We start from the raw sequence: 25,125 nt of genomic DNA, 5'->3' as shown, positions 1-25,125 counted from the left end.
AGTGAGGGTTTCTCAGCACCTTCCCAGGAGCACTGGACAGGCAGAGAGGGAAGTCTGTGACTGTATCACTGGAGGGTTTGGGATCTGTGCTGGGGCCCCTCTTCTGTTTGACATGCAAGCCTCCATACTGCTGCTGAATCAGAGGCCTTTAAGGGTTAATAAACAACAAAACATAGGTTTGGAGGTTATAGAATGAGAATAATTTGTCACTGTCCCCATATCATCACAGAATGATGATACTTGGAGATGTCGTATTACAGAATTCTACATAGCAAGAAGAAAGCTGACTAATTGTTAATTCTGCTGTTCCTCTTCCAGGCAAAGGAATTCTTAAATATCTTTCAAATGACAAAAACAAATAACACACTTTTCTTTTTGATTTTGCTTGCTTCATGTCCACAGCACTACAGAGATATTCCCTGACAAAAACACTAGATGAGCCAAGGAGATTGGATGGGATGTGAAATAAACCTGTGACATTTGGGAAAACTTGGCAGGCAAAGAAAACCCCACACAGAAATCAGATCTCCAAAACTTTTAAAAGCAGCAGCAGGCAAAGAGCTGAGTTTGGCAAATTAATCCAAGTTTGAATCTAACATCCCATTAGCAGTTATCAGTTTTTCTAAGGTTGTTTTCTGTCCTGTCAGTCTCCAGTCCAGACTGGGAGGTGGGAGAAGGCAGTGGGAGATGTTTTTCTCTTCTACACACAGCAGCAATGGCCTGTGAATAACATGCAGATGTTACAGTGCTTGTTCCACAGGCTGCTGCAATGATTACATGTCATTAACTAAACAAAGAAAAATCTGAAATTAAAAAAAAGGAAAAACCTGGGAAGGAAAAATCTCTCTCCAGACACGTTTCAGTTATCACAGGCTTAGCTCAGTGCCTTTGCAGCTGGGTTTGTTGCAGGCTCCCTCCACATGAATAACACCCCTAACAGAACCTGGCACACCAGGACCAAGGATAAGAAAAATGATATCAAGAAAATGATATCACAAAAGTACTGAAAACCCCAGGGAAAATCAGTGTGTCTCTGTTTGGATGAAGGCTCTGACATCCCACACCTCCCATGCAAGGGAAGTGTGAGTGACTCCTAAAAGACTCAATCTTCAAACTGTAGATCTGCAAGAATAAACCCCCCAAGAACCAGGATATACTGAGGACCTGCATAAATCTTCATGTGGTGCCTATTTATGCCCTACTGGCTCGAATCATTATGACTCAAAAAAAATATTTTTTGTACTAAATAAAATATTTTTTGTACCACAGGATAGAGGAATCACTTTAAATATGAAAATATGTTTTAAAGGCTCATTGTGTACAGGGCATTTGCACACTGAGAATCTCGAGTGGCACTTTAGAGAGAGTTCTCATACAGCTGATCTACTTTACCCTGGAGTACTTCCACCATTGGTTTGATATATTTGTTCATGCATTTTATAAAAACTCTTAGTTCAATAAATGCTGCAAGATCAAATAGCATGCTTTTGAATTATGCAAAATCCTATTATACATATTGTAAATAAACTCCATGAAACATTCATCATCTTCAGAATGGTTTCATAAGGACTCTGTGCAGTGCTTTCTCTTTTGTATATTTTGAGCATTACAATTTTGTTATAGGTTAAACTTTTCCAGAAAGGAAACTACTTTGGTATCAAGACACATGCAACTCTCTCAAGTGAAATACCATTTAAATTACCTTTTATGCCAAAGCATGAGCAAGGCAAAGCCACTGAAATGAGAAATGAAGTACAAATCACCACGTCTATCTCTGTATGTTTAACACCATTGAATTGTTAACACTAGACCTGAGAAACTCCTGATATTATTGGCATTTTAATTCCTCTCTGATATCATACAACAGAAATTCTTTCCTGGCTCAACAACTGATCCTTTGCCCTCATTAAAAGCAAACAAAAACTATAGTCTGTGAGCACCTGTTAGCAGCTAAAGATGGAGAGCACAGTACTTTTCTGCTTGAGACACATTTAGCACTTTGCATAGGAAAATGTCTGATAGGACCTTGCAAGTGAATTTCAGAAAGAGCAGAAAATTCAGCTTAAAAAATCCTTAGGTAATAAGCTATTGGTTTCTCTGGGTCTGGATTGAAGCTACTTAAGATGGTATTTCATGTTTGGACTCAGGTGTTTATTATTTCTTACCAGTAAAACAGTCCCACTAGTGTGAGTTGGGCAGCTTTTCATTAGAAGGCACAAAATGGCCAACAATCTCTTGGTACAAGGTCTTTTAAGGCTAAACTATCCAATTCAACTGACACCTATCTACAACATACTAAAAATCCTAAAACTTAAATTTCTCACCAAGTGAAGCACCTGCACTACTCTCTATAATCTATTTCACATTTTTGTGGATTCCAGTCTATCTTGACGTCTAAGACACTTTCTCCATGAATAAAAAGTCAAAGTCAGTGCTGCCCTGGGGGTCAGGGCACCCCAGAGCAGAGAGAGAAATATTCCCAGTGCCCTGAGTTTCCATAATAACCCAAAAAGAAGTATGGGAAAGTAAATGTACTCCCACCACATACATCTAATAGAGGATAAATATAATAGAGGACGAACTATAATAAATTGATTAATTCTAATAAATATAATAGAGGATATATTCTGATGAGTGATAAACACAGGAGATTCTGAACTGAGAATTAACATGAGAGTTACGCCAATGAGGAGAAACCTTCAGTCAAAGTGCAGGAAGCTTTGCTTCTGTTTGGCTTCTGGGGCTCTTTTTTGTCTCTTTTTGAACTCTCAGGGCAAAGGACTCCCCTTTACCCCTTGTTCAGAGGATCTTCCAGGCTGCAATCACTTAAAATAGAAGCAGGATGAAATTGCATAAAGTCTTGCAGATATCAAAAGTTCCACAATTCATAATGAAAGAGAAAAGGGGATTTATCAGCAAACTGTGATCTCACAGACACTAAAAGAAAATTTAAGTCTAATTTTCCTCTTCTGTTATGTAGTACAGGCTTCCTGCAATCAGAAGGAACACTTTTCACCAGTTTTACGTTGATATTGATGAAAAACCTCAACAATAACCCAAAACAACACACAAAACAACTGTTTTTTCCTTATTTTAAGAACTAATTAGGGAAAAATTATGCATGAAGACAGATTCCTGCACAAAAATATGAGGAGATGCCTGTAACCCTTATTTTCTTCTGGCAGACAGACTTAATTACAAACACATCAAACCTCAGAAAAAAGGTTTTAAATATAACTTCTACATTATTATATTTTCTATATTTATGCAAGTATTTTGGCTATAAAAAGGAAATTATTTTAATCAAGGTATTAATGAGAAAACTTGACATTCCAATTAGCTGTTATTCAACTTCATTTGACAAGTATTTTTTAAGGAAGTTAATTTAGTTTCCTTCTCTCTCTTTTTTTTTTCCTCCCCCACTAACTCATAACAAGAAGAGTTATTTTACCTTATGGGCACTGATTTTCCACTGAAGGGCAGCAGAGCAGCCCAGCCCCAGTGAGCTGGTGCTGCTGAGCCCAGCCAGCCCATCTGTGGGCAATTTCAGCACTCACAGATGCACCAAGAGCCACTGCCAGAGCTCATCTAGCACAGGCTCAGAGTTCACTTCAGACAGATGTTCTGGCAAAGCAGGAGAGGTAAAATTAAAAAAAAAAACTAAAATCCAATTAAAATATCACATCTATCTATCTATCTATCTATCCATCCAGCCATCCAACGTCACCTCTGTCTTTCTTTCTATCTAATAGATAGATATTCCTTATCTATCTATCCATTCATTCATCCAATATCACCTCTGCCTATATATCTATCTATCCATCCCTCCTTCACATCCATTTATCCATCCATCGTCCATCCATCCATCATCTATCCATCCATCCCTCAATCCATCCATCATCTATCTATCCATCCCTCATTCATCCCTGTCCATCTGTCCATCCATCCATCATCCCTACCTCCCTCCACTCATCCATCCATCCCCCATCCATCCCTCATCCATCTGTGTGTCCATCCGTCCATGTGTCCGTCCGTCCATCCATCCCTCCCTCATCCATCCATTGTCCATCCATCCATCCCTTTATTCATCATCCCTCCATTCCTTCATCCATCATCCCTCCATCCACCAATCCACATCCATCCCCCATCTCTCCATCCTCCACCCATCCCTTCCATCCATCAGTCCCTCCATCCATCCATGTCCATCCCTCATCCATCCATCCATCAATCCCTCCATCCACCCCAGGGAGCAGCACTTTGCCCTCCCTGCCACACTGACAAATGTCATCCTGAGTGTTTTTCTGCAATAATTCCTCGCATTTCTCCCCTTTCCCTCCCTGCTCCCATGAGTCACTCCCTTGCTATCCCACCTCACTTATTTATTTGGTTAGTTGCTTGCTAACTGCAGCTTATTTGCACTTAAAATAGTCATTATCTTCCAGCATATCTAAATAATTAGGCTAATGACAGCAGGTTTATTTCTGTTGATTCAATAATGCATCACAGATAATATCACCATCCCAAGTCTGCTCATTTAGGAGTCATTAATAAGGCCTTCCACCAAATGGCAGAGTTGGCTGCATTCAAATAGAATAATGAGGATGCAGTTAGCTTTGTTTCATTTGCTCCTGAATTCTTATGTAAATGGGGTTTTTCTCCAGTGTTTCTCCATTGTATAAACACCCAAATTTACTCAAAAAAAGAATGAAAAATCACCTTTTCTGTGTTCAGCTAAACTTAGGAATGCTGGAAAATAACAGCAAATAAATACTGTGGCTTGTACCATACTCTTACATTAATGACATTGATTATTTATAATATAATTATATTAATTATATCCACAAAACAGTGTCAGCCCCCTCCAGGACACAACTACTCTGGGTAGAAGAACACACAAAAGGTTGATTAAGGCTGAAGATTAAAAAGAAAATCCCATCCCCACACAGACACCAATCTGACCACTCCTTGATCTTTGGCTGAGAAAACACTTAAATTACAAGACCATTAAAAACCCACATTTAAATAACTGAAAGGGTTGTCTGACTATAATGAATTTTAAAGGTTTTTCCAGTGTTGGACTTATAACTGAAATCATGAAACTATCCTCAGAGGCTGCAGGACCACAGAAGGGGACCTACAGAACATCCCAGGTTTGCTCCTGGGGGCACTTCAAACACTTGGCTTGAAGGCATTTCCCTTCAAAAAAAGGAGGATTGGGTAGCTAAGTATCAAAGCTGAGTGAAACTGCATCCCACAGTACAGGAACCTGAGATGAGGTTTACCTGAAAGCCAAGGCACTGATTTTCTCCCTAAACAGATCAATAAAACATTTTGGAATCTAAAATTATGTGATCGGAATCAATTCAATAGAAAATGGCTTTCAAGAAAAGTACTGCCACTTTAAAAGATTTAAATAGTATTCTTTCATCATAATTCAACAAATACATTTTTTAAAGCCGCTGAATAACATAAATGCTGATTTCTGTCTTTAAAGTTCCTATTATGTATTTCTAGATACACAATTTCTGTACACAAAAAAACCATAACCAAGAGCCACACACCAGATCCATAAATACATTTCTAATGCCACACATCAGAGGAGCTGGTTTAACTGGATTGTGTCAGCTAAATCCCCTGTCCAACAGCAATCACCTTTAGATGTTCATGAAAGAATACAAGCACCAGTGTTCCCACAGTAATCTGCCAGGAGGGATATCCTGCATTTTGTTCTGTAGGAAATACCATACATTTATTTAGATAATTATTCTTAACTTGCATTTATTTTTTGCATCTGAACCAGTGGAAAAGCTGTTGAATAGCACAGAAAGAGCCATGTTTTTAATCAGCCATTGACTACATAATCCCTGCCTTATAAGTCATATCACTAGAACATCAATATTCATAATCAATATCCATAATGATTCCAATCTATCCTTTCCCCATTTCACTCCTCCGTCCCTCATTTCCCAAGGGAAATGCTGTACCATGCATTCCCTGTCTGCCCTGCACAGCAGCTCCTCCTCCCCTCTGATCATTCCTCCACCTTCCCTGGACCACACCTCTGCGTGGAAACCAAAATTTGTGCTCAGCAGCACATGTGAAACCAGCTCCAGCAGAAACAGGGCTGTATTTTCTGTCTTCAGTGCCTTCTCTCAAAGTTGCTAAATATTCAATTTGCTTTTTCTGACAGCTGTCAAGCATGGAACTAATGCTGCTGAGAACTCCATCTGATGTTTCCAAAAAAACCCTTCTGAGCAATAATAAGTCATGCACACCCTCATCAAGGAAAGATTTCCATCTATTATCAAATTCTCCAAGTGAATTTTATTCTGGCACTTAATCCTTCAGCTTTCTGCACTTTCCCTGTCAGTTTTAGTTCTGCCTGCTTGGAACAATCCTGTCTAAACAGAAATATTATTTTGTCCCTTTTATTAACTGTCGATTCCCATGCACTTCCCTCTATCAATCCCCTTCACTTTAAAAAATCAATTATTTGAAAAAAAATCAAAAAACAAATAAAAAATCAAAAATCAATTAAAAAATCAAAAATCAATGAAAATTACAAATTAATTAAAAAAAATTCCATTCCAGTGGAATTCTGGCAGACCCAGTGGATTCACTACACTTGAGCCTCCTGGTTCATGGATGTGCCCCTAAAATCTCCCTATCACTTGTCTCTGTGTTGAGATAGAGATCCCAATTTCCAGTCCCCATTACCCAAATGTGTCTGAGGCTGCTGCTCTCCTCTGGCTCTGGCTGCATTTCCCCCTGCCCTCCTTGTCCTCCCAGTGAATCCCTCTCCTCTTTCCTCAGCATAACCCATATCTGCTATCTGTCCTTTTATCAGCAATGGCTCTGCCACTGGGAGATCTTAATTCCATTCTAAGAGATTTCTGGAATAACTGGGTCACCAAGTGGGTTTTGCCTTCCAGTCCAACCCTCCTGCAGTGCTTCCATTGATATTGCAGTTTAAGCAGATAATCCCCCTCCCTAAAGAACAGATCTTTTTATAAGAACCTTCCCAGCTTTGCTGCAGAGAACATTAGTCCTTGGAATTTTGGAATTGGGCTTATTTTCAGATTAGAATATTCTCATATGGCCTTTTCATACATTTTAGGGCTTTTATTCCTTCCATCCTGCACTATTAGCAATGAAAGAATGATGATGTTTTTCTCCCCTCTATTCCTTTAGCATTGAACCCAGAGAGCCCATAAAGGAAGGCACAAAATCTCCCCCTGGAATGCAGCATGAATCCAGGCAGGACTTCATTCCCACATCTGAGGGAAGCAGGAGAAACATCCCACAAGGGGGAGGAGTGGGATGGAACAGAAAGGAGAGGAGTGTGTGTGGAACAGTGAAGACATCTCCAGAGTGCAGCAAAACAGTGCTTGGGATAATTTCCCCACTTTGAACACTAAAAAGGTCTCCCAAGAAACCACAGAGGCAGGGTTTGGATAACAGGAAGGAGCAGTAGTGAGGAGGATGTTTACAAGCATCTGCATTTGGGACCAGTGTTCTGGAAGAAATAATTTATTGACATCTGGAGACAAAGCCACAGTCAATTTAAATGTGGGCCATTTTCTTTAAGATTATGAATCATGAAAAAGTTGTCTCCTATTACATCAAAGAGTCTTTCAGGGAAAACTAGATGATGATGCAAATACCCCTGAACCTACTGAGGATCAGTCTATTCCATTTAACTGCACATCAGTTGGTACAAAATATTTCCAGCATTTCAACAAGTGAGCTTCAGAGCTGCTTTAAAAGAACTCTCTGCAGAATGTTCCTGCTCTCTCCCTCTGGTACCCAACAAAGCTGAAGAAAAGCCAACTCTAATGTTATTCATCAAGTTATGCAAATGCAGGTTTCCTGTGTAGTTAAACATCAGGTCTAAACAAGTAATTTCTTTATCCACAACTTGTCTAACACAGAGTGTGCTGTTCTGAGCACACCTGTAGCTGTTAAATCGAAATATCCTCCTGAACACATTCCTTAAACAAACACTCCTGAGTCAGCCATAGGAACTTGTACTGAGCTGCCATAAAATCACTTGTGTACTATCTGCTTTCATTAGTTGTAGTGGGTTTATTGTTTTCTTAGCTCCCATCAATGTTTTATTTCTCCAGGTGAGTGTTATTTGAAGCCAAATGATTCAAGTATTCAGAATTCCTACCCTGAATGACAAAGACACCTCCCTGAAGCTGATTCTGCCCTGATCCATCCAGCTCCCATTGCCAGATTATCCAACACTTTCAGCAGAACTGATCCCTCAAAGTGTGATCAGGGCACACAGGGCAGTGGAGCCCAGTACCAGAGATGGGCTTCTGCCACTTCATCATTTCCCCTTACTTTGGATTGAATCCTCTGCATATTTTGCTATTTACACGAGATTTTTGCACAACTCCATTTCACATTTTTGCTGCTAGGTTTCATCCATGGTGCTCCTGCCTCCTGTATGATTTTATTTACAGCTCCCTGTTGCACTAATAGTGACCAAGGTGCAAAAAAGCTTGTCAGACAAAACCAGGCCTATTGCCTGCAGGAAAAAACTTGGAACCAGAAAATACAAATATTTGGGAACCATAACTCATGCTGAAATTTACTTTTGGGTTTCAAGGAATCTGAGTGGCAAAGAAATTGATTTGTTCTTCAATATCCTAACCTGGCTTACACGAAAGACAGAAAACCATCTTAAATTATTTTGTCTCCGCAACTTCTATTACTTGTAGGCTGTGTGGATCTAAAAATCAATAGCACACAACATCTTGGTCTTGATAAAAACATAATTTGTGAAGGATTTCAGATCAATTTTTTTCTCAGTGTAGGCCCAATATATATATATTTTTTATAACTGTGTCATTTAGCTGTGTAAACTATCCTTCAAGATAAGGGAAAAAAACACCACAAAAACAAACTCTCAAACAAACAAAACCATTCTGCCAGTGCTTCTCTTCTCTTTTCTAGGTGTGCTCATGAAAGTTCCTCTGGGGTGCAGATGAGGAAAGCAGAAACTTCACAGTGAAGAAAACCAGGAATATTATAGGTGTGGCAGGTTAATTTTCATCACAGAAATGCAGATCCAGCCCATGTGGGGCTGTATTTTGGATTTGTGACTAAAGCAGTGCTGATGAGGGTGTTATTGCTATTGCCAGGCTGTGGCTGAGCAGTGCTTGCATCAGGATTGTCTTTATTATTTTTCTCTCTTCTTTTTCCTCATTCTCCCTCCTCAACCAGTGAGCTGGGGCTGCACAAGAATTTAGGATTTAGGAGCACACACAGCCCTGCCTCTGTCACAGACATATTTTATATTTTAAAAATCCTTATGCTAGGATTTTTTCTCCTGAGAAGCTGATAAGCCTCAAAGGAAAAGAAAAACAATAATTATCTGCTGCTGTGGAATGCAACAGGTGCATCTTTGATTGGCCCATGTTGGTTGTTTCTAATTAATGGCCAATTACAGTCAGCCGGCTCGGACTCTCTGAGAGTCATGAGTTTTTGTCATCATTCCTTTCAAACCTTCTGATGAAATCCTTTCTTCTATTCTTTTAGTATAGTTTTAATATAATATATATAATAAAATAATAAATCATGGAGTCAAGATTGTCATCTCTTCCCTCGTCCTGGGACCCCTGTGAACACCGTCACACTCCCTCTGCACACACAGCCAAGAACTCTGCTCTTGGACCCACCTGCCCAAACTTGTCCTGATTAGTGTGCAAGAGGTTTTGGTAGGTCACTAGCTGCTCTCCTTAATGCATTAACAGGCGCAAACATATTTTAATACTGTGAAAGATGATGGATTAACTCCTTGGTGAGAAATCCCACACTGCTGAACCCCAGTGGTAAGTTCTAGAATACTCCATGTGCAGTGAGCTCCTAGGAAGGCCCACAGTCAGAGCAGTTCCAGGAGGAACATCTTAGTTTCTGATGTTAAACACTCCTGAAGGAAAAATAAATGCTGCCAGATACAAATCCACTTTGCCAAACTCGCGTTGTTTCACCTATTTTAGTTTCTCAAACGATGCAGCATGAAGATAAAATTTTCATTTTATATCAACAGATTTTTCTTACTCCCCAGAGCTCTCCTTCCTCCCTGGAGATGCATTTTCCAACTGCCACCTCATATCCAAAATTTAAAGACTTATCAGTTATATGATTTCTAACACATCTTGAAGGAGAAATAAAAATTCCCACAAAGGCTGTTGTCTATTGGTTGGGCCTGTGCTACACAGGAATTACGCCACAACACAGACTTGTGATTTAGTAACTAACCTCAAATGTAATGGGGGGACAAAAAAGAAATGAAATTTCCCTCACCTCTAAATTCCTGCAATCCAATGCTCCTGTTCATTTCCATGAGCAGTAAAGACATTCCCCCACTGGGAGAGGACCAGGCTGTGCCCAGGGATGCTCAGTAGGACCTCAGATCAGGATAAAGAGCCATTTATAGGGCATTAGATGGGCTCTGAGTGCTCTGTGTGCAGGCACAGGGATTCCCCACTGACCACAGCACTGAGGGAACTCACTCTGACCCTGAGTGCCCACACTCAGTGTTTTTTTCCAGCAGCACACCCCAAAACCCAGAGCAGCCTGGCCAGGTTTAAAATTTCCTGCACTGAGTACCCAAGTGCCTGCTGTGGCTGCATCTCCACCCTGCAAAACCAAAAAAAAAACTTTCAGAAGTCTGTAAGCTCTTCAAAGTAAAGGGGATTGAGTTTATATCTTCATTAAAGGATGGGGACACCCCTGGCATGACCCAGATCATCACCAGGAATGTCATATTTCAATTAGCCTTGCCCTGTGCTGATAGCACTTTGCATATCACACACTTTCCATACACATTTAATAACTGCAGGATTTTCTTAAGGAAAAATTTCAAATTTTATGAGACAGGAAGGAGCATGAAATTATAAGGTCTTTTTCACTGTCAAATGAAAAAATCATTAAGAATAAAAGTTACTGGATTAGAGGCAGAGCAGAGGAAAGATGGCCCAAGAACGTAGGCAATGATTTGGGATTTGGGAAACATGAATTCAAATCCTAGCTCTGCTACAGTCCTTCTCCTGGCACATCACTCAGGCTGCTCAATTTTCTGGCTTCTCCTTCTGTAATAAAGAGATAATAGCACATACTAATCTCACAGGAATATTGGGGCTTGATAGCTCTTAAATGCCACGGAGCTGTGGAAATGAACTTGATCAAAATCCTCTTAAAGCTGCAATCTGGAGAACATCCAGAGTGCAAACAATTGCCAGTGAAAGTATTTTGGGTGTTTACATGCATGTGGAAATTTTCATAAATCCTGAGTAAGAAAATGTCTTTGTGATGTTCAGAAAACAAGCTGCCATGAACTGTAAATACACAGGCTCAGGCCAGGCTGTATTTAACCCCTAAGGCTTTTACTTGGTTAACTCAAAACACCTCTTGGAAAGATGGAGAATTTAGAAAGTGCACAGAAGAATCCATCAGAAAGAAATAGGGACCGAATTGTTAAAAGAGAAGGAGAAATTAGGAAATTGTCGCAATATTTCTTTCCATGTGCATTTGTGTACAGCCAAGGGAATTTACAATGCTAATTTTAGTTACAGAGTTGTAATTTGTGATAATCTACAGTGGTATTTCAAAAAACCCCCTTGTGTTAGGAGTCTGCCTCTTCTTTTCAAGATGCCCTATTCAATTTCAGTGAGCTTTATGCTCCTGAATCTGCTTTGAGAGAGTAACTTGAGCTGCCCCAATAAATACAGAAATCACCTGCAGCAGTGATAAAGCACAATCTAAACAAGGACAGCTCCTTTATTTCCATAGGAAGATCATGGTTTCAGTGAGCTGAGCAGCAGAATCACCTGTAAATCACAAGCAGACCACTGATACTCTGGTTTGTAGCCCTTTTACCATTCAGGAAATGAGAAATTATAGCAGTGGTTTAACAGTGACTCCTATAAAACTGCTCCCACATAACTGCTCCTTCATCCAAAAAAATGGTGATTCTACTCATAAAAACTTCACATTAATGACAGCAAGGAAAAAAACCACAACATTTTCTTCCCCTGTGGTAAATGAAACCTTGGGACATGCAGATTTTAAAAACCCCAAGCCCACCAAATTAAACAAAAGTATATTTCGCTCCCTAAACAGGAAAGCTCATATCTAGTGAAACATATCTAATGGAAAAGCAGTATTACAAACAGCCACCTAACACTGAATTACCACACAGCAGAACTAGGAAAAGAAAAAAAAGAGATAAATCCAACACAGGTCAGGCTCAGCTACCCTAGTTAAGCTTTTTCTGAAGCAAAAACATCCATGAGAATATTCTCTGCTCATCATTAGGAGTGGGGAAATGCCTCGCTGCTCCTGGCCCTTAATGAATTCCTACAATAACTGTTGAAGATATTTGAAGATATTGCAAAACAACAATGAATAATATGACAGTGGAGCAGATCCTAACAACTAAACAGTTCCCCATCCTAGCTGAGATAAAGTAATGGAGCAGAACTTACTGCATCATTTACGTTGTCTAACTACCACTCTTCATCCCTTTTTTACTGTAATTTGCACATATCAGTAATTCAAAGTGCTGCAACTGAAAAAATATTCAACTCTCTAGACTAATACTCTCATTCAGACTGCATCAGAATGGAGAGAGATGGATAAAAAAGAATACCATCATTAATTTTTTTCTTCTATATTTTTTAGAATAAAGTTATAATATTGGTTTCTTTCCAAGAGAATTCAGGTATTTTATAATAGGTCTCTTTCACAACTTATTTTTTTTTCACATCTCTCAGGTAGAAATCCCTAGATCACAATAAACTCCTCAGACTCCTCCATGGCATGCTATGATGTTTTGGAAAATAGATTTATTGTTTTAACAATTTTTCAAGATGTGTTTAATGAGGGGGGAAAAGGACTCATAATGCCCTATAATATTTTCAATGCAATTACAGCTATTTCTCCCTTATTTTGTTCTGCGTGTTTACAATTCCAAGGAAAACACAGCTCACTCTAAAATTAGAGAAAAGGGGTTTAAATGTCTTTTTTTTTCCCCTGGCTTTATAAGCTCTTCCTGCAGGTGCCTCTGCAAGGTAAGACTGGAGAGCAAAAGCCTTTTAATATAAATATCTTTACATCCAGCAGGGTTTAAAACATGGATAACCACAGCAGAGCTTCCAAAGGATGAAGCTGTCAAATTAACATGAAGCAGCACCCCTGGCTCATCCTTTCTCTGACACTTTAAAATCTCCTAGTCAGGGAAAGGTGTTACTAATAAACAAGATCACTTAATTACAGTATGTTTATCAAATTATGGAACAGCTGTTGCTGCATGCACAACCTGAAGAAGAAGAAAAAAAAAAAAACAACAGAATGGGCAAGAATTGTAGAAACTTTCTGCCAAACACCAAAACACTTCTGATTTCTTTTCTTTTTTCTGCTCCAGACCCCCTGCCAGTCACTATTTGTCCTTGATTTCCCACTGTATATTTGGAACAATTCTATCTCCCCTGCCTGTCATGTTTATTTTCAGTGGTTTTCTGGAGCTGTCTTGTATTGCTTTGTTTACTGGTTTGCTCAATGCACTGCAGCTTTGCTGGAGTACCGGAGGCATCACTGCACCATTAACAGAAGGTCAAGCACCCAAATCCATCGGCTGGGAAACTGAATTTTAAAATCCAGGATTTCTCTAGTTCAAACTAGACTTACCTCAACATATTTCTCTATCAAAATGAAACAGGAAAACAACTACAAATCAACTATAGCTAGGACCTGAAATGAAATTCAACCCAAGGAATACAAAATTCCATTATTACAGGAGATTTTGACAAGGAGCAGATATTCATTTCAACCCATACAATTCCAACACCCTAACACCTGTGTGCTGGGGGGTGGGAGTTGTGGTTTGCAATGCCTTTTTTCAGGCAGGGAAGGGGACAGAGCATTCCAGCAGTGCGGTAGCTGTGCCCAGTGCCCCGGGAGTGAGGAGGGCATCCCGCCCAGGCAGATGGGGCTGCCAGGAGCCAGCTCCCATCCAGAGCTGTTTCCAGGCAACACCCGGGGCTGGGGCTGAGCCTGCTGACACAGGGACCCCTCAGCTGATGGAGAGTCCTGCTGCTGCCTTACGGGCACCGGGAAAATAATCAGCAAATGATGCACAAGCGGGTTTGGGAGCGTTAAGCCTTCCTCAGGTTCCAAACGAGCATTTTTTTCTTCTCTCTTCTTCAGCTCCCCAAAACCTCTGCTTTAGTTTGTTGAGGAAAAAATGAATTTCTTTTCCTGGAAACTGAATTTATAGCTATTGAGGCACTGTGTTCACAGCCAAATTAATGTGAGCTTCCTCCAAACATGCTGTGATTATCTCAGGGACTGCTGTCTCCCCTGGGCTGGAAACCCCAACCTCCTCCGTGCAATTTTTTACCAGAATTTTTCTAACAAAAGCTGTCAATTGCATCAAATTCTGCTAAGGGCTGTAAGGTTATTCTGTGCTAGAAAATACTGTTCATGACAGAGGAAAAGCTAAAAGCAACAAGCATGCTGAGCACTACAGAATTGATTTAAATCTATCCTCAAGATGAACAGGCTTTTTTTTCATCCAGTAAGCCAGGCAGTCTTTTTGAAATAATGAAATCTTATTTCAAAGACATTAGGAGGAAGATTGTGTTCAGTGTAGGAGAATAAATGCAAAACTCTTATTTTTTTTTTCCTAGCAAGGACTGTGTGTCTAATTTTTTCAGTGACATGAAACTTTGTGTGTTGGGGCAGAACTCAGCTTCTCACATTAATACAGTGGAACAAAAAAGTGAACACAGTCTATTATTTTTTCAATACCCATGTGCAACACAGAACAAAGAAGAGTGTAATTATAAATGCATATAAAGCAAAGTATACTCAGCCTAATACAGAACAAACCATGCTCATTATCTAATACAAAATAGCTGAGAATTGGAGTTGATTTTAAGCAGAGGATTATTAAAAACTGTTTAAATATAAAATATACATCCACCACAAATTACAGTTTTGTCTGACACTTCTCTGTTTACCGTAAGTATAGAAATCTATATCCTGAATAAAAAGTGCTTAATCATTTTTGGGTTTATGTACAGGCTACAAAGAAAAACTTTACTAAAGAATAAATTCCAAGTATGAACAAGCAACAAGTGGTTTGGATTTGAAAACCTCAGAAAGGGAAAAGGCAAAAAACTAATCAGCACAAATACTTTTTTCATATGTCCTATAAATTTTGGAGCTTAATTCGTGATATTCCCTATTCTAACTTTACAGAGAGCATTTTCTAAAGGACAGCAGGGTGAATTAATTATCCATTGCTGTTCTGAGGGCACAAAGTGTCTGTGAGTAATCTGTACACAAAGTAATCAGCCAAAAAGGTGGCACAAACACGACAGTGACACAACCCAAACATGCACGAGGGAAACACAAGAGAAAATCATTTTAACCTCCAGCCAGAACCAGGCAAGATCATTTCCTAAGGATGTTACTGCTCACTGAAGACTGAAACCCTCAGACCCTTTACTTGTGCTCTGTTAGCCTGGTGATGCAGCAAGCTGGAGAGTCCCAGGGATTTCTGCATTAACTGGGAGAGCACAAGAGAGATCTGGGAAAATCAACAGGCAAGAAAAAACCCAGGGACTTACTGAGAGGAGGCTCTGCTCGTGGAAACAATAGGCACCACTCGCATGGGGCTTCTGTGGAGTTTCCTGGGGAGAGAAAATCACATTCTTAGTGGGAATGAGGGATTCAGGGCAGCTCCTGCTTGTGCTCTGCCCTCACAGAAAGATCCAACAAAAAATACAATTGATAATCCACTGCTTGGGCTGTCACTGCACACACTGTTGGGTCAGAAGGGTTTTTTTATTGCAGTACAAAGCCAAACTGCAAAATCTGGTTATCGATTCACAAGCCTCATTATTTATTACACATTCCATGGACAGTTTGCAATGCATTTGAAACCAAAAATCTATGTTTTCATAGCAAATTTACCTACTAAAATAGAAATTATTAAGCCATTACTGTAAATTTTCCCCAGCACAGGTTTCTGTTTCAATAGGAACGCACCACTGTAATTTGCTTTTTGTGTATTCTTCAATTGAAAATTTGAAGCATTTTTGTGAAAGAAAAGTTGTCATAAAATGGATAATAAAAAGGGGGGCATTCAGAATATGCTTTACAAGCACAGATTTGGGAATTCCAATAGGATAACACTCTATTCCCTGCCATTCTTTCTTATTAATGAGCAGCTGTGACATGTAACATTTTACTGAATTATTCACTGAATTTTAGTAGGTACAGTAAGCTCAGCCATGTTTTACCTAACAGATTCTCCCTACATGCATTTTTCATTTCCATGTGCAAATGGCAATATGGACTCTTTGATATAAATACTCCTGAAAATAGAATTTTTGTCCATATTTCGAGTCTCCAAAGACAATACACATTTAGGTCAGAGTATAATCAAATCAATCTGTCAGTAAATTTAATATGCTTTTTATCCACGTCAGTAAAATTCCTAACAGTAAACAGGGCACAATTTCCAGGGCTTGTACACACTGAAATTATCTGCCTTACCAAGTACATTTAATTTCTTACCCAGCTATTCTGGCAATATCTAAACAACCAGCAGGATTTCAGACATATTCACATGATTTTATGAAGCAACTTTCAGTAGAAGGAAATACTGGAAGGAGCTGGAAAATGCCAGTAGTTTTGTGTGGAAAATCTCTACTGTAATTGTGATAAAATCCAATTTGCAGGCCTCAGGATAACCTGGCTGGCTCTGGATTTGAGCATTACACCTTATTCCTCACACTGACATAAAATGCCATTGAGAGCTGCCCGCACAGCTACAAGCAATCCTGTGGAGAAACGCCACCTGTACATTACCAGTGCTAAATTTCCTTTTCCACAACTGCCATCAATTGTGGCAAAACATGAAATAGGCAAGTTTTGCACTCCTATGACTGAGAAATACACTTCCAATCAGCCAAGTTTTTCTTGTACTTGGTATTACAACATTTACATGTGGCAGGCACACCAAGAGCAGCAGAGCCTGACCACAGAGCTCCTGCTTGTCACTGTCACATTTTCTGGAAAAATCCTCCTTGCCCAGGATTCTTCTCCTGGGAAGATGAGAAGCCTCAGAGAAAAAGGAAAACAATATTATCTCATTTGCTTCTCCTGTGTTTTGCTGCTTTGGAATGTGGTTTGGAGATTGTTTATCTAACTGGCCATTGTTTGATTGGTTTCATGTGAATTGTTTTGACTTAATGACCAATCACAGTCAAGCTGTGTCAGAATTTGGAAGGAATCACGAGTTCTCGTTATTATCTTTTAGCCTTCTCTCTGTATCCTTTCTCTATTCTTTATTATAGTAGTCTTTAATATAACCTAATATCATAAAATAATAAATTAGCCTTCTAAGAACATGGAGTCAGATTCATCAATTCCTGCCCCAGAAAACACCACACCTGCTCTGTTCAGGGACAAGGGAAACTGCACAGGCAGCTGGAGGAAGCCCAGCTGAGTGTGCAGGGAGAAGTTTGGCACAGATGACTATCTATTAAGATTCACTTAAAAATGAAGAAGTGTTTCCAGGTGAAAGTGCCAGTACTGAGACACCCCAGGGATTTCTCCCTCAGGGCAGCAGCTCAGGCAGCCCCAACAAGCTGAGCTTGTTCTGCAGGGTCACTGAGACAGAGCCCCAGTCCATCCAGCCTTCAAAAATGTCACCAGAGCCAAGCATTCCAAGAGTATCCCAGACATGTTGTTACTTTCCAGTAGAAGTGGTTTCGTTAAGGATTATATTAAAGAAAATAAAATTACCTAAAGCAATAATAAAAATCACTACTAATACATATATACAATTACTAAGCCTGACTTAACATCTACTGCTTCAGACCTTTATCAAAAGCCTGTGTCTAAATTGATCTAATCTGATATTTTTTAATTCTGTTCTAAAAATGCAATTAAACAATGATATCTCTTGCTGCAAGTTAAAAGCCATTCCCTTTAGATAACAACCAAATACAACAAGCACTGAGTTCTGCCATGATTAGACTTCTAACCATATTACTTATATTTTGAGGCTTTTTTTGTTTGGTCTCAGTTTAATTTCCTGTCAGCCTTACAAGAGATTTCTAATGTTTGGGCTGTAGGATATGCTCTGATTAAAAATAATCTTCCCAATTACTGCCTGGCACGACTCTACTGCCACATGCACTCTGCCACTGGCTTCTGCATTTCTGTCAGCAGTAATTGTGTCTGTAGCTTCTAACTGTAAATGAAAACCCAGGGGGCATATTTGGGTTCCAGTTTCCTTTGCCCAGCCATATCTTTTAATTTGCACTGTCTGTCAAAAGGAGATATTTGTAGGCACTAAAAGGAAATCCTCAGAACATCAGGTTAAAAAAAGGGAAAAGGAGAAAAAACTAAATGCAACTGGAATATGATAAACCACATTTGATATTTATGCCAGGATGCTCAACACAGAGCAGCTCACTGCCTTGATTAGCCTTAGAAGAGGGGACTGAAACCATTTACTGAGCATTTCTAGCTGCACTTTATTACCATTAAATTTAATCCTGACTCTTAAGCAACACTTTAGTATGGCTATTTTTTTTTAATTCAATCATTACAATGGATACTTTACAAACAGCATTTCCTATCACAATGGAAAAAATTATTATTTCTCAGGCTCTGGGCCCTGGCTTCAACTGTGCAATGGGGTTTCCATCTCCAGCCTGGCTGATTTCAGACATGGCCCTCTGACTACACTGCCCCTTCTCTCCAGCCTTTGGGGGCCAGTGGGGACTCCAGACCCCAAAGGTCCCCTTGTCACCCTCCATCCCAAGGGGCTGCTGCTCCTGGAGCCCCCAGGTGCACCCTGGGGCTGTCAGTGGGATGTCTTGGGAAGGCTGAGCTAGAACAGAGGCTGGACAGAGCTAAAGAATAAAGCAGGGATTATTAAAAGGATCTCCTCCATGGATCCACCTTGGGCAGCACAAGAGCCCAGCCAGGGCTGCACCCAAGATGAACCAAAATGGTCACAAAATGGGTGACAGGCCATGGGGTCTCTCACTGTGATCCGTTCTGCTCCATTTGCATCTTGCAGTTCATTGTCCAGTTCCAGCTTTAGCCCACGAAGTCCCACCCTGCTTGTTTTTCTCTCCTCAGCCCATATTTTTTAGGGTCTTGGGCGGAGATTTGGATCATTTGTCCTTGGTGCCCAGCTGGAGCAGGAATTGTTTTGTCTCCCTGCTCTGTGCACAGAGCTCACCATCCCTGAATATGGAGCCTCAAACACTAAAGCAGCACAGAATCTGAAAAATAGAAAAGCTCAAACCTGAGGCATTAAGTGGAGCTGGCTCTGCTCTCCAGACCCAGCTGGGCTGTGCCCCCTGGGGCACCACAGAGCCCCTGGGAGCTGCCCCAGCCCTGGGACACTGCACTGGGAGCCACAGGGCTCAGACCTGGCCCTCAGTGCAGCCACAGCCACCAGGGATGTGCTGGATGCATGTTCAGACCCCATAGATTCGCTTTTCCTCCAGGAGTGCTGGAGAGGTCCCAGGGTATGCTCTGTGTGACAGGAGCAGGATGGGATCAAGGTGCCCTGGGGCACAGAACCTGGAAGGACAAAGCACCAAGCACAGGCTGTGTCCTGTGAAGAGGGCACAGAAGAAACTCAAGGAGGAGAAAGAACACCTGATACAATGTCAAAAATGGAATTTTGTGTGGAAGGGTAAAAGCACAACCAACTACAAATGCAGGAATGCACATGGGGTACTGCAAAGGGTAACAGCATGAAAAATATTAACAAGATCAGTTGCAGTGATTGCTAGAAGCAAATATTCTCTATAAAATTAAAAATACTGCAAAATCTTCCAAAAATAATTTTCTATGAAGTCTCAGTTTCTGATCTTCCAAAATTAAGTAAATTTTTTGTCCCAGAATGAAAATGGCACACAGCACATTTGGAATCCAAAGGACGCAGAGCATATTTTTGTATCATGGAATCATGGAAGTCCTCTTTGTGATAGAAGGATAAACACTGAGATTTGGTGAATGTGAGCAGGGATTTGTCCAAATAGCACTTAAAATTGAATAGTTTCTCTTGGCATAAGAACTGATTGGAAATATAAAATGCAAATGTTAGTGGTTTGCACTGTTTGCTGGTTGATGCTCTATTCTGCATTGTTTGTATCTGTACCTGAGGGTAGACACTGGAAAGGTGAGAACAGACTCAGTCTCAGCTCTGTCCTGAACCTTTGGCACAGCTCTCCAGGTGCTTCCCTTTGTAGGGCTCTGCCCCTCAGCGCATTTTCTGTGCAACTAAAGACTGGTAACAGAGAAGAACTTCAACACATCAACTGCAAAGTCTGTGCTATGGAGATGGTGACCACCACTGCCTTCACAGCTGCATGGTGGTACAGAGGAAAAATGGTCACATCTGTTAAAATATTACTTTTAAAATATTCTACAAACCCCAAAGGGCAGCAGGGCTGCTGCACATGCTGCAGCACAGAACTAGACTGGGATAGAAGCAAGGATAGCTTGAGGTTATTTCCATATCCTACCTGAGATAAAACCATCATTTACAATGCATATCCCCCTACCTGTGACTGAAACTGCCAGAAGGTTTAAATAAATACCTAAAAAAGAAGGTAAACCACTGAGTTAAAAAGGGTTACTCCTGTGACTGAGGCCATGTGGATGTTTACATATTTACTCAGCACAAAACCTGTAGGATTAAGTACAGCAGCAAACATATCATGAAGCTGAAAGGAATGTGGGTCTCTTACAAGAAAACCTTTCAGAATTTTGGCTGCAGAGACAGCTCAGAGGCAGAGCCTCAGCTCCTCTGTCAATGCAGGGAAGGAGCAAAGCCAAGGGCACAGAGTTCCCCATTCCTATTTCCATGGAACTCTTTCGAGTTCCAGAGCTTTTCTTCTCACATTTTTTGTTTGTTTGGTTGTTTCTCCCCTCTTTCCCACAGCACAGACTGTTCTGCCCCATGAGCAGGTAGAAAATCCCACCAAGAGCAGCAGTGCTGCTCCCCTGTTAGCCATGGCAACAGAGCTGTCCTGCCAGACTGAGACCACTCATCCCAGGGAACCACGGGCTCAAAGGAGGTGCAGAAATGACAAAATAATCTGAAAAAGGCTTAACTGCCCTCATCTGCCACTAGAGAGGTCCTCCCACCAATTCCAGCCCTGACAAACACTGGGAAGCAGGAACATTGCATTTCCAGAACACAGGCTTTGCACTCTGCATTTTTAAACTAGTGGTTCTCTCATCTATCACAGGTCAAGAAATAAATCACAGCTCTATAAGCAATACAGTTCAGAAAGAAATAGCCCATGTAGAGAGAAGAATGGTAAGCTTACCTATTTGTTATTAGTTTTAACAGAAATTTTGCATTGCTTAAGAAATGTAGATGTCAATAACATTTGAAATCAAAGACTAGAATAAGAAAAAATAAAAGCAAACCATAGTCCACCAGTTTATCCAACAGCTTTGTGATTTATGATATAAATATTCTTAGAGAAACAGCCGGCTACATGTCTGAGCCCTAACAGAAAAATAATAGTTAGAGTGTCCATCACATTCCACAGACTGGAGCCTGTCTCTTGTGGACTTAGCAAAGAAAAATAAATCTCTTTTGGGTAGACACACCAAATGTTCTGATCCAAAGATATTTCTATCACCAATGAAAATAAAATAAATTAATTTTATTTTAAAAGAAAAGAAAAACATCAATTCACATGCTGGAGACAGAGGCGGTGGGATGGATCAGCTGACAAACACCAATCTCTAGGAAAATGGATTTTTGTAAGGTCATCAGCCTTCCCCCAGATATCCCAAACCATGCTGGAGGCATCTCCAGCCCGTGGTACCCACCTCAGGGCATTGCTGCACAGAGGGTAGAGGTTACTGCACCCTTGGCACATTGTAGTTTTATCTACAAGGTTCTTACTCTTTATGCAGAAAAATCATTTCACTCTGAAAAAAAGCCAAAAAATAAAATAATCTAAGCCTGGCATATTTGGAGATTTATTCCTGCTACATAAAATGACTACAACTGATTTCAAAAGCCAAGTTAGTGTTTGTTTTATACAACACAGGAGAACCTTGGGCTGAAAGAATTATTTATTGTTGTTGCTCCCAGCTGGGTGCAATTTGACAATGATTACAAAACGTAAAGTCACAAGTAGGGAGCAGTCCATGCAGATCCCACAGTGGAGTTCAAGTGCTCTGCTCTGATCAGAAGGAAAAAAGGAGGAAGCTCAGCTGTGTCAAGCAGCAGATTTCCCCTAAGAGTAACATGACTTTCCATGGGAGAAAAAAGGACTAAAAAGTATAAACTGTGTAACCCATAGACATCTGTGGGAAATTCTTAGGGTCAGATTGGTTATTTCTAGATAAACAGAAAGGTGAGTTTGTGGCACTCACCTTCTCTGAAAAATCCCCTCACCCAGGAGTTTTCTCCTGGGAATCTGGGACGCCTCAGAGAAAAGGAAAACAATTCTTATCTCATTTGCTTCTCCTGTGTTGTGCTCATGTGGAATGTGTTTGGAGATTGTTCACCCACAGGTGATTGCTCCATTGGATTCTGCTGGGAGTTGTTTTCACTCTTTGACCAATCAGGGCCAAGCTGTGTCAGGACTCTGGAGAGAGTCAGGAGTTTTCATTATTATCTTTTTAGTCTTCTATAAGAATCCTTTCTGTATTCTTTAATATAGTATACTTTAATATAATATAGTATCATAGAATAATAAATTAGCCTTCTGAGAACAGGGAGTCAGATTCATCATTCCTGCCTTTGTTGGGGCATTCCCTGCAAATACAATAGTGAGTTTTTTTGAGCAGAGTTCTTTCAGCAGGAAAAGAACCAGATTTGTAAACATGACCATTTCTGAGTGACCAGTTCCACATAATTTTTCCTTCCTCCATGCCCTTCCCCAGCACCCCAGCAGAATCCAGGCTGCTGGCAGTGGTACCCCCTCCATCCCTCCCAGCACCAGGAGCTGCAGCCCAGCCAAGTGACACCTGGGGAATGAAGCCAGGTATGATATATTCACGATATCCTCATCACTGGGAGGGGGCTGAATGGTAGGACAGGAGCCTGCCAGCCCCTGCAAATCCCTCACAGAGCATCTGAGCCTGACACTTAATATTCACACTGGATTGCAAGCTATGTACTCAAGGATAAAGCTCAGTAATAATAAAGATTCACAGTCTGACAGGCTCAGCATACAAATTCTCAGCGCAGAGCTCACTTTGAATATTTTTTTTTAATCTTAAAAGGAATCAGGCATTTTCCTCTTATGAAAGAAACAACAGTACTTGCTATTTAGTGAGGGAAACAATGGAAGGAGAAAATACAATTTTAGTCTAAATTTAGATATTGGTAAAGAAGCATCAAAATAAATATTTTATTTCAATATCAGAACACTGTGTCCCCAGTCCTTGTCTTGCTCATCAGACACAGGAATACATAAAATAAGCTATGCAGTTTCATTTTTTGCACGGCCAAATCCTTTCAGCCAGAAATACACTCCTTTAAACCCTTTAAGAATTTGCCCACACTTCCAACAATTTATGCCATATATTTAGCATGTCAGCTGTGAAGCCAAAATCACTGGAAATATTGAAAACCTAGATATATGTTACCAGAACATGGTACCTAACCACTGGTCTCACTAGTCCCATGCTGGGTCACCAATGAACAAATTTCTAGGTGCTGTTTAAAATTCATTCTACCCCTCAGTCATGTTTTAGTTCATATTTTATCCAACACTGCTTAGTACTGTGCTTTGTAGAGTAATATATTAATTGTTGATTTTACAGTGGCGCTGTTAAGTCATAGCCCATTTTTCTTTTTCTTTAAAGTTTTCTATTTAGTGTTTATTTTATGTTACAACAACTTGGCAACTTGCTCCTGGGGTGTTTTTTTGCTGTTGTTTGTTTGTTATGTAAATGTTATAGATGTAGGAAATGGCGTAAAATGAACAAAATTATAATTAAATTCCTGATGGTTTTTACACTGAAAATACTGCTACTAAACATTAGCTCCCCTTAGACACTTTTCTTGTTTTGTATTTTGCTTCAAATGTCGACAATTCTATTACTAAATCCACCTTTTTCTTTTAAAACCACATTGCATCCAGCTTAACTCCATCTCACTAAATCACCTTGTTAGTCATACCGTGATTCATTGCATTTCACTGCCTTTCATATTTAAATTATTCCATTTCTTTCCCTACTCCCCACGCTACTTTGAACATGACAAGTCTCACTCTGTGCAGGGATTCCTCATATTGCACCCTCATGGATAACACTTCATCAATCTCCCTGCAAATTTTCCTGCAGAATTACCTTCCAAAACAATCCCAAATCTGCACATTCAGTCCCATACCTTAATTCCATTTACATTTCATGAGCACCAGGACAGTCAGCATTACAACAAGGAGCCAAGCTGGATTTGCTGCATCAGAAACCAAGGGATAAACCCTGAAATCCAGCCCTGCACCAAGCTCCTCCTGCCTGCTGGACCTGCCCATGGGGATGCAGACAGGAATTCTGGCTCCATCCCTGTGCCCACATCCCCCAGGATCAGAGGTTTTGTGGGACACTTCTGTATTTATGGGGTGCCCTGTGGCAGGAAGGAATGATGACTCTGACTCCATGTTCTCAAAAGGCTAATTTATTATTTTATGATATTATATTAAGAATGCTATACTAAACCTATACTAAAGAATAGAGAAGGGATACTTACTAAATGCTAAAAATATAATAATGAAAACTCCTGACTCTCTCCAGAGTCCTGACAGAGCTGGACAGTGATTGGTCATTGTTAAAACAATTATGAAACTAATGAAACAATGACCAGTTGCATAAACAATCTCCAAACCACATTCCAAAGCAGCAAAACACAGGAGAAGCAAATGAGATAATATTTTTCCTTTTTATCTGAGGCTTCTCAGCTTCCCAGGAGAAAAATCCTGGGCAAAGGGATTTTTCCAGAAAATGTGACATATTATATTAAAGAATACTGTACTAAACTCTACTAAAGAATACAGAAAGGATGCTTACAGAATGCTAAAAAGATAATGAAAA

General features: G+C 40.2%; 1 protein-coding gene across 14 annotated transcripts in view; it reads right to left on the bottom strand.

The window, feature by feature from the left end:
• The window catches only part of RBFOX1 (RNA binding fox-1 homolog 1), a 1,176,073-nt gene that overhangs the window by 652,640 nt on the left and 498,308 nt on the right, over nucleotides 1-25,125 (bottom strand). For all 14 annotated transcript variants that reach the window (XM_054271085.1, XM_054271089.1, XM_054271101.1 and 11 more), the window contains one exon: nucleotides 15,648-15,710. In XM_054271085.1, coding sequence (XP_054127060.1) covers nucleotides 15,648-15,710 — 63 coding nt within the window. Of the gene's footprint in view, nucleotides 1-15,647; nucleotides 15,711-25,125 lie in introns of those variants that run through there.

The sequence above is a fragment of the Melozone crissalis genome, unplaced genomic scaffold, assembly GCF_028551555.1.
Source record: "Melozone crissalis strain CALT ecotype California unplaced genomic scaffold, PUWL_Pcris_2 ptg000012l_1, whole genome shotgun sequence".
In the NCBI taxonomy this organism is placed as follows: Eukaryota; Metazoa; Chordata; class Aves; order Passeriformes; family Passerellidae; genus Melozone; species Melozone crissalis.
Note: the sequence above shows the minus strand (reverse complement) of the source record. Positions and strands in the feature narration are given on the sequence as shown.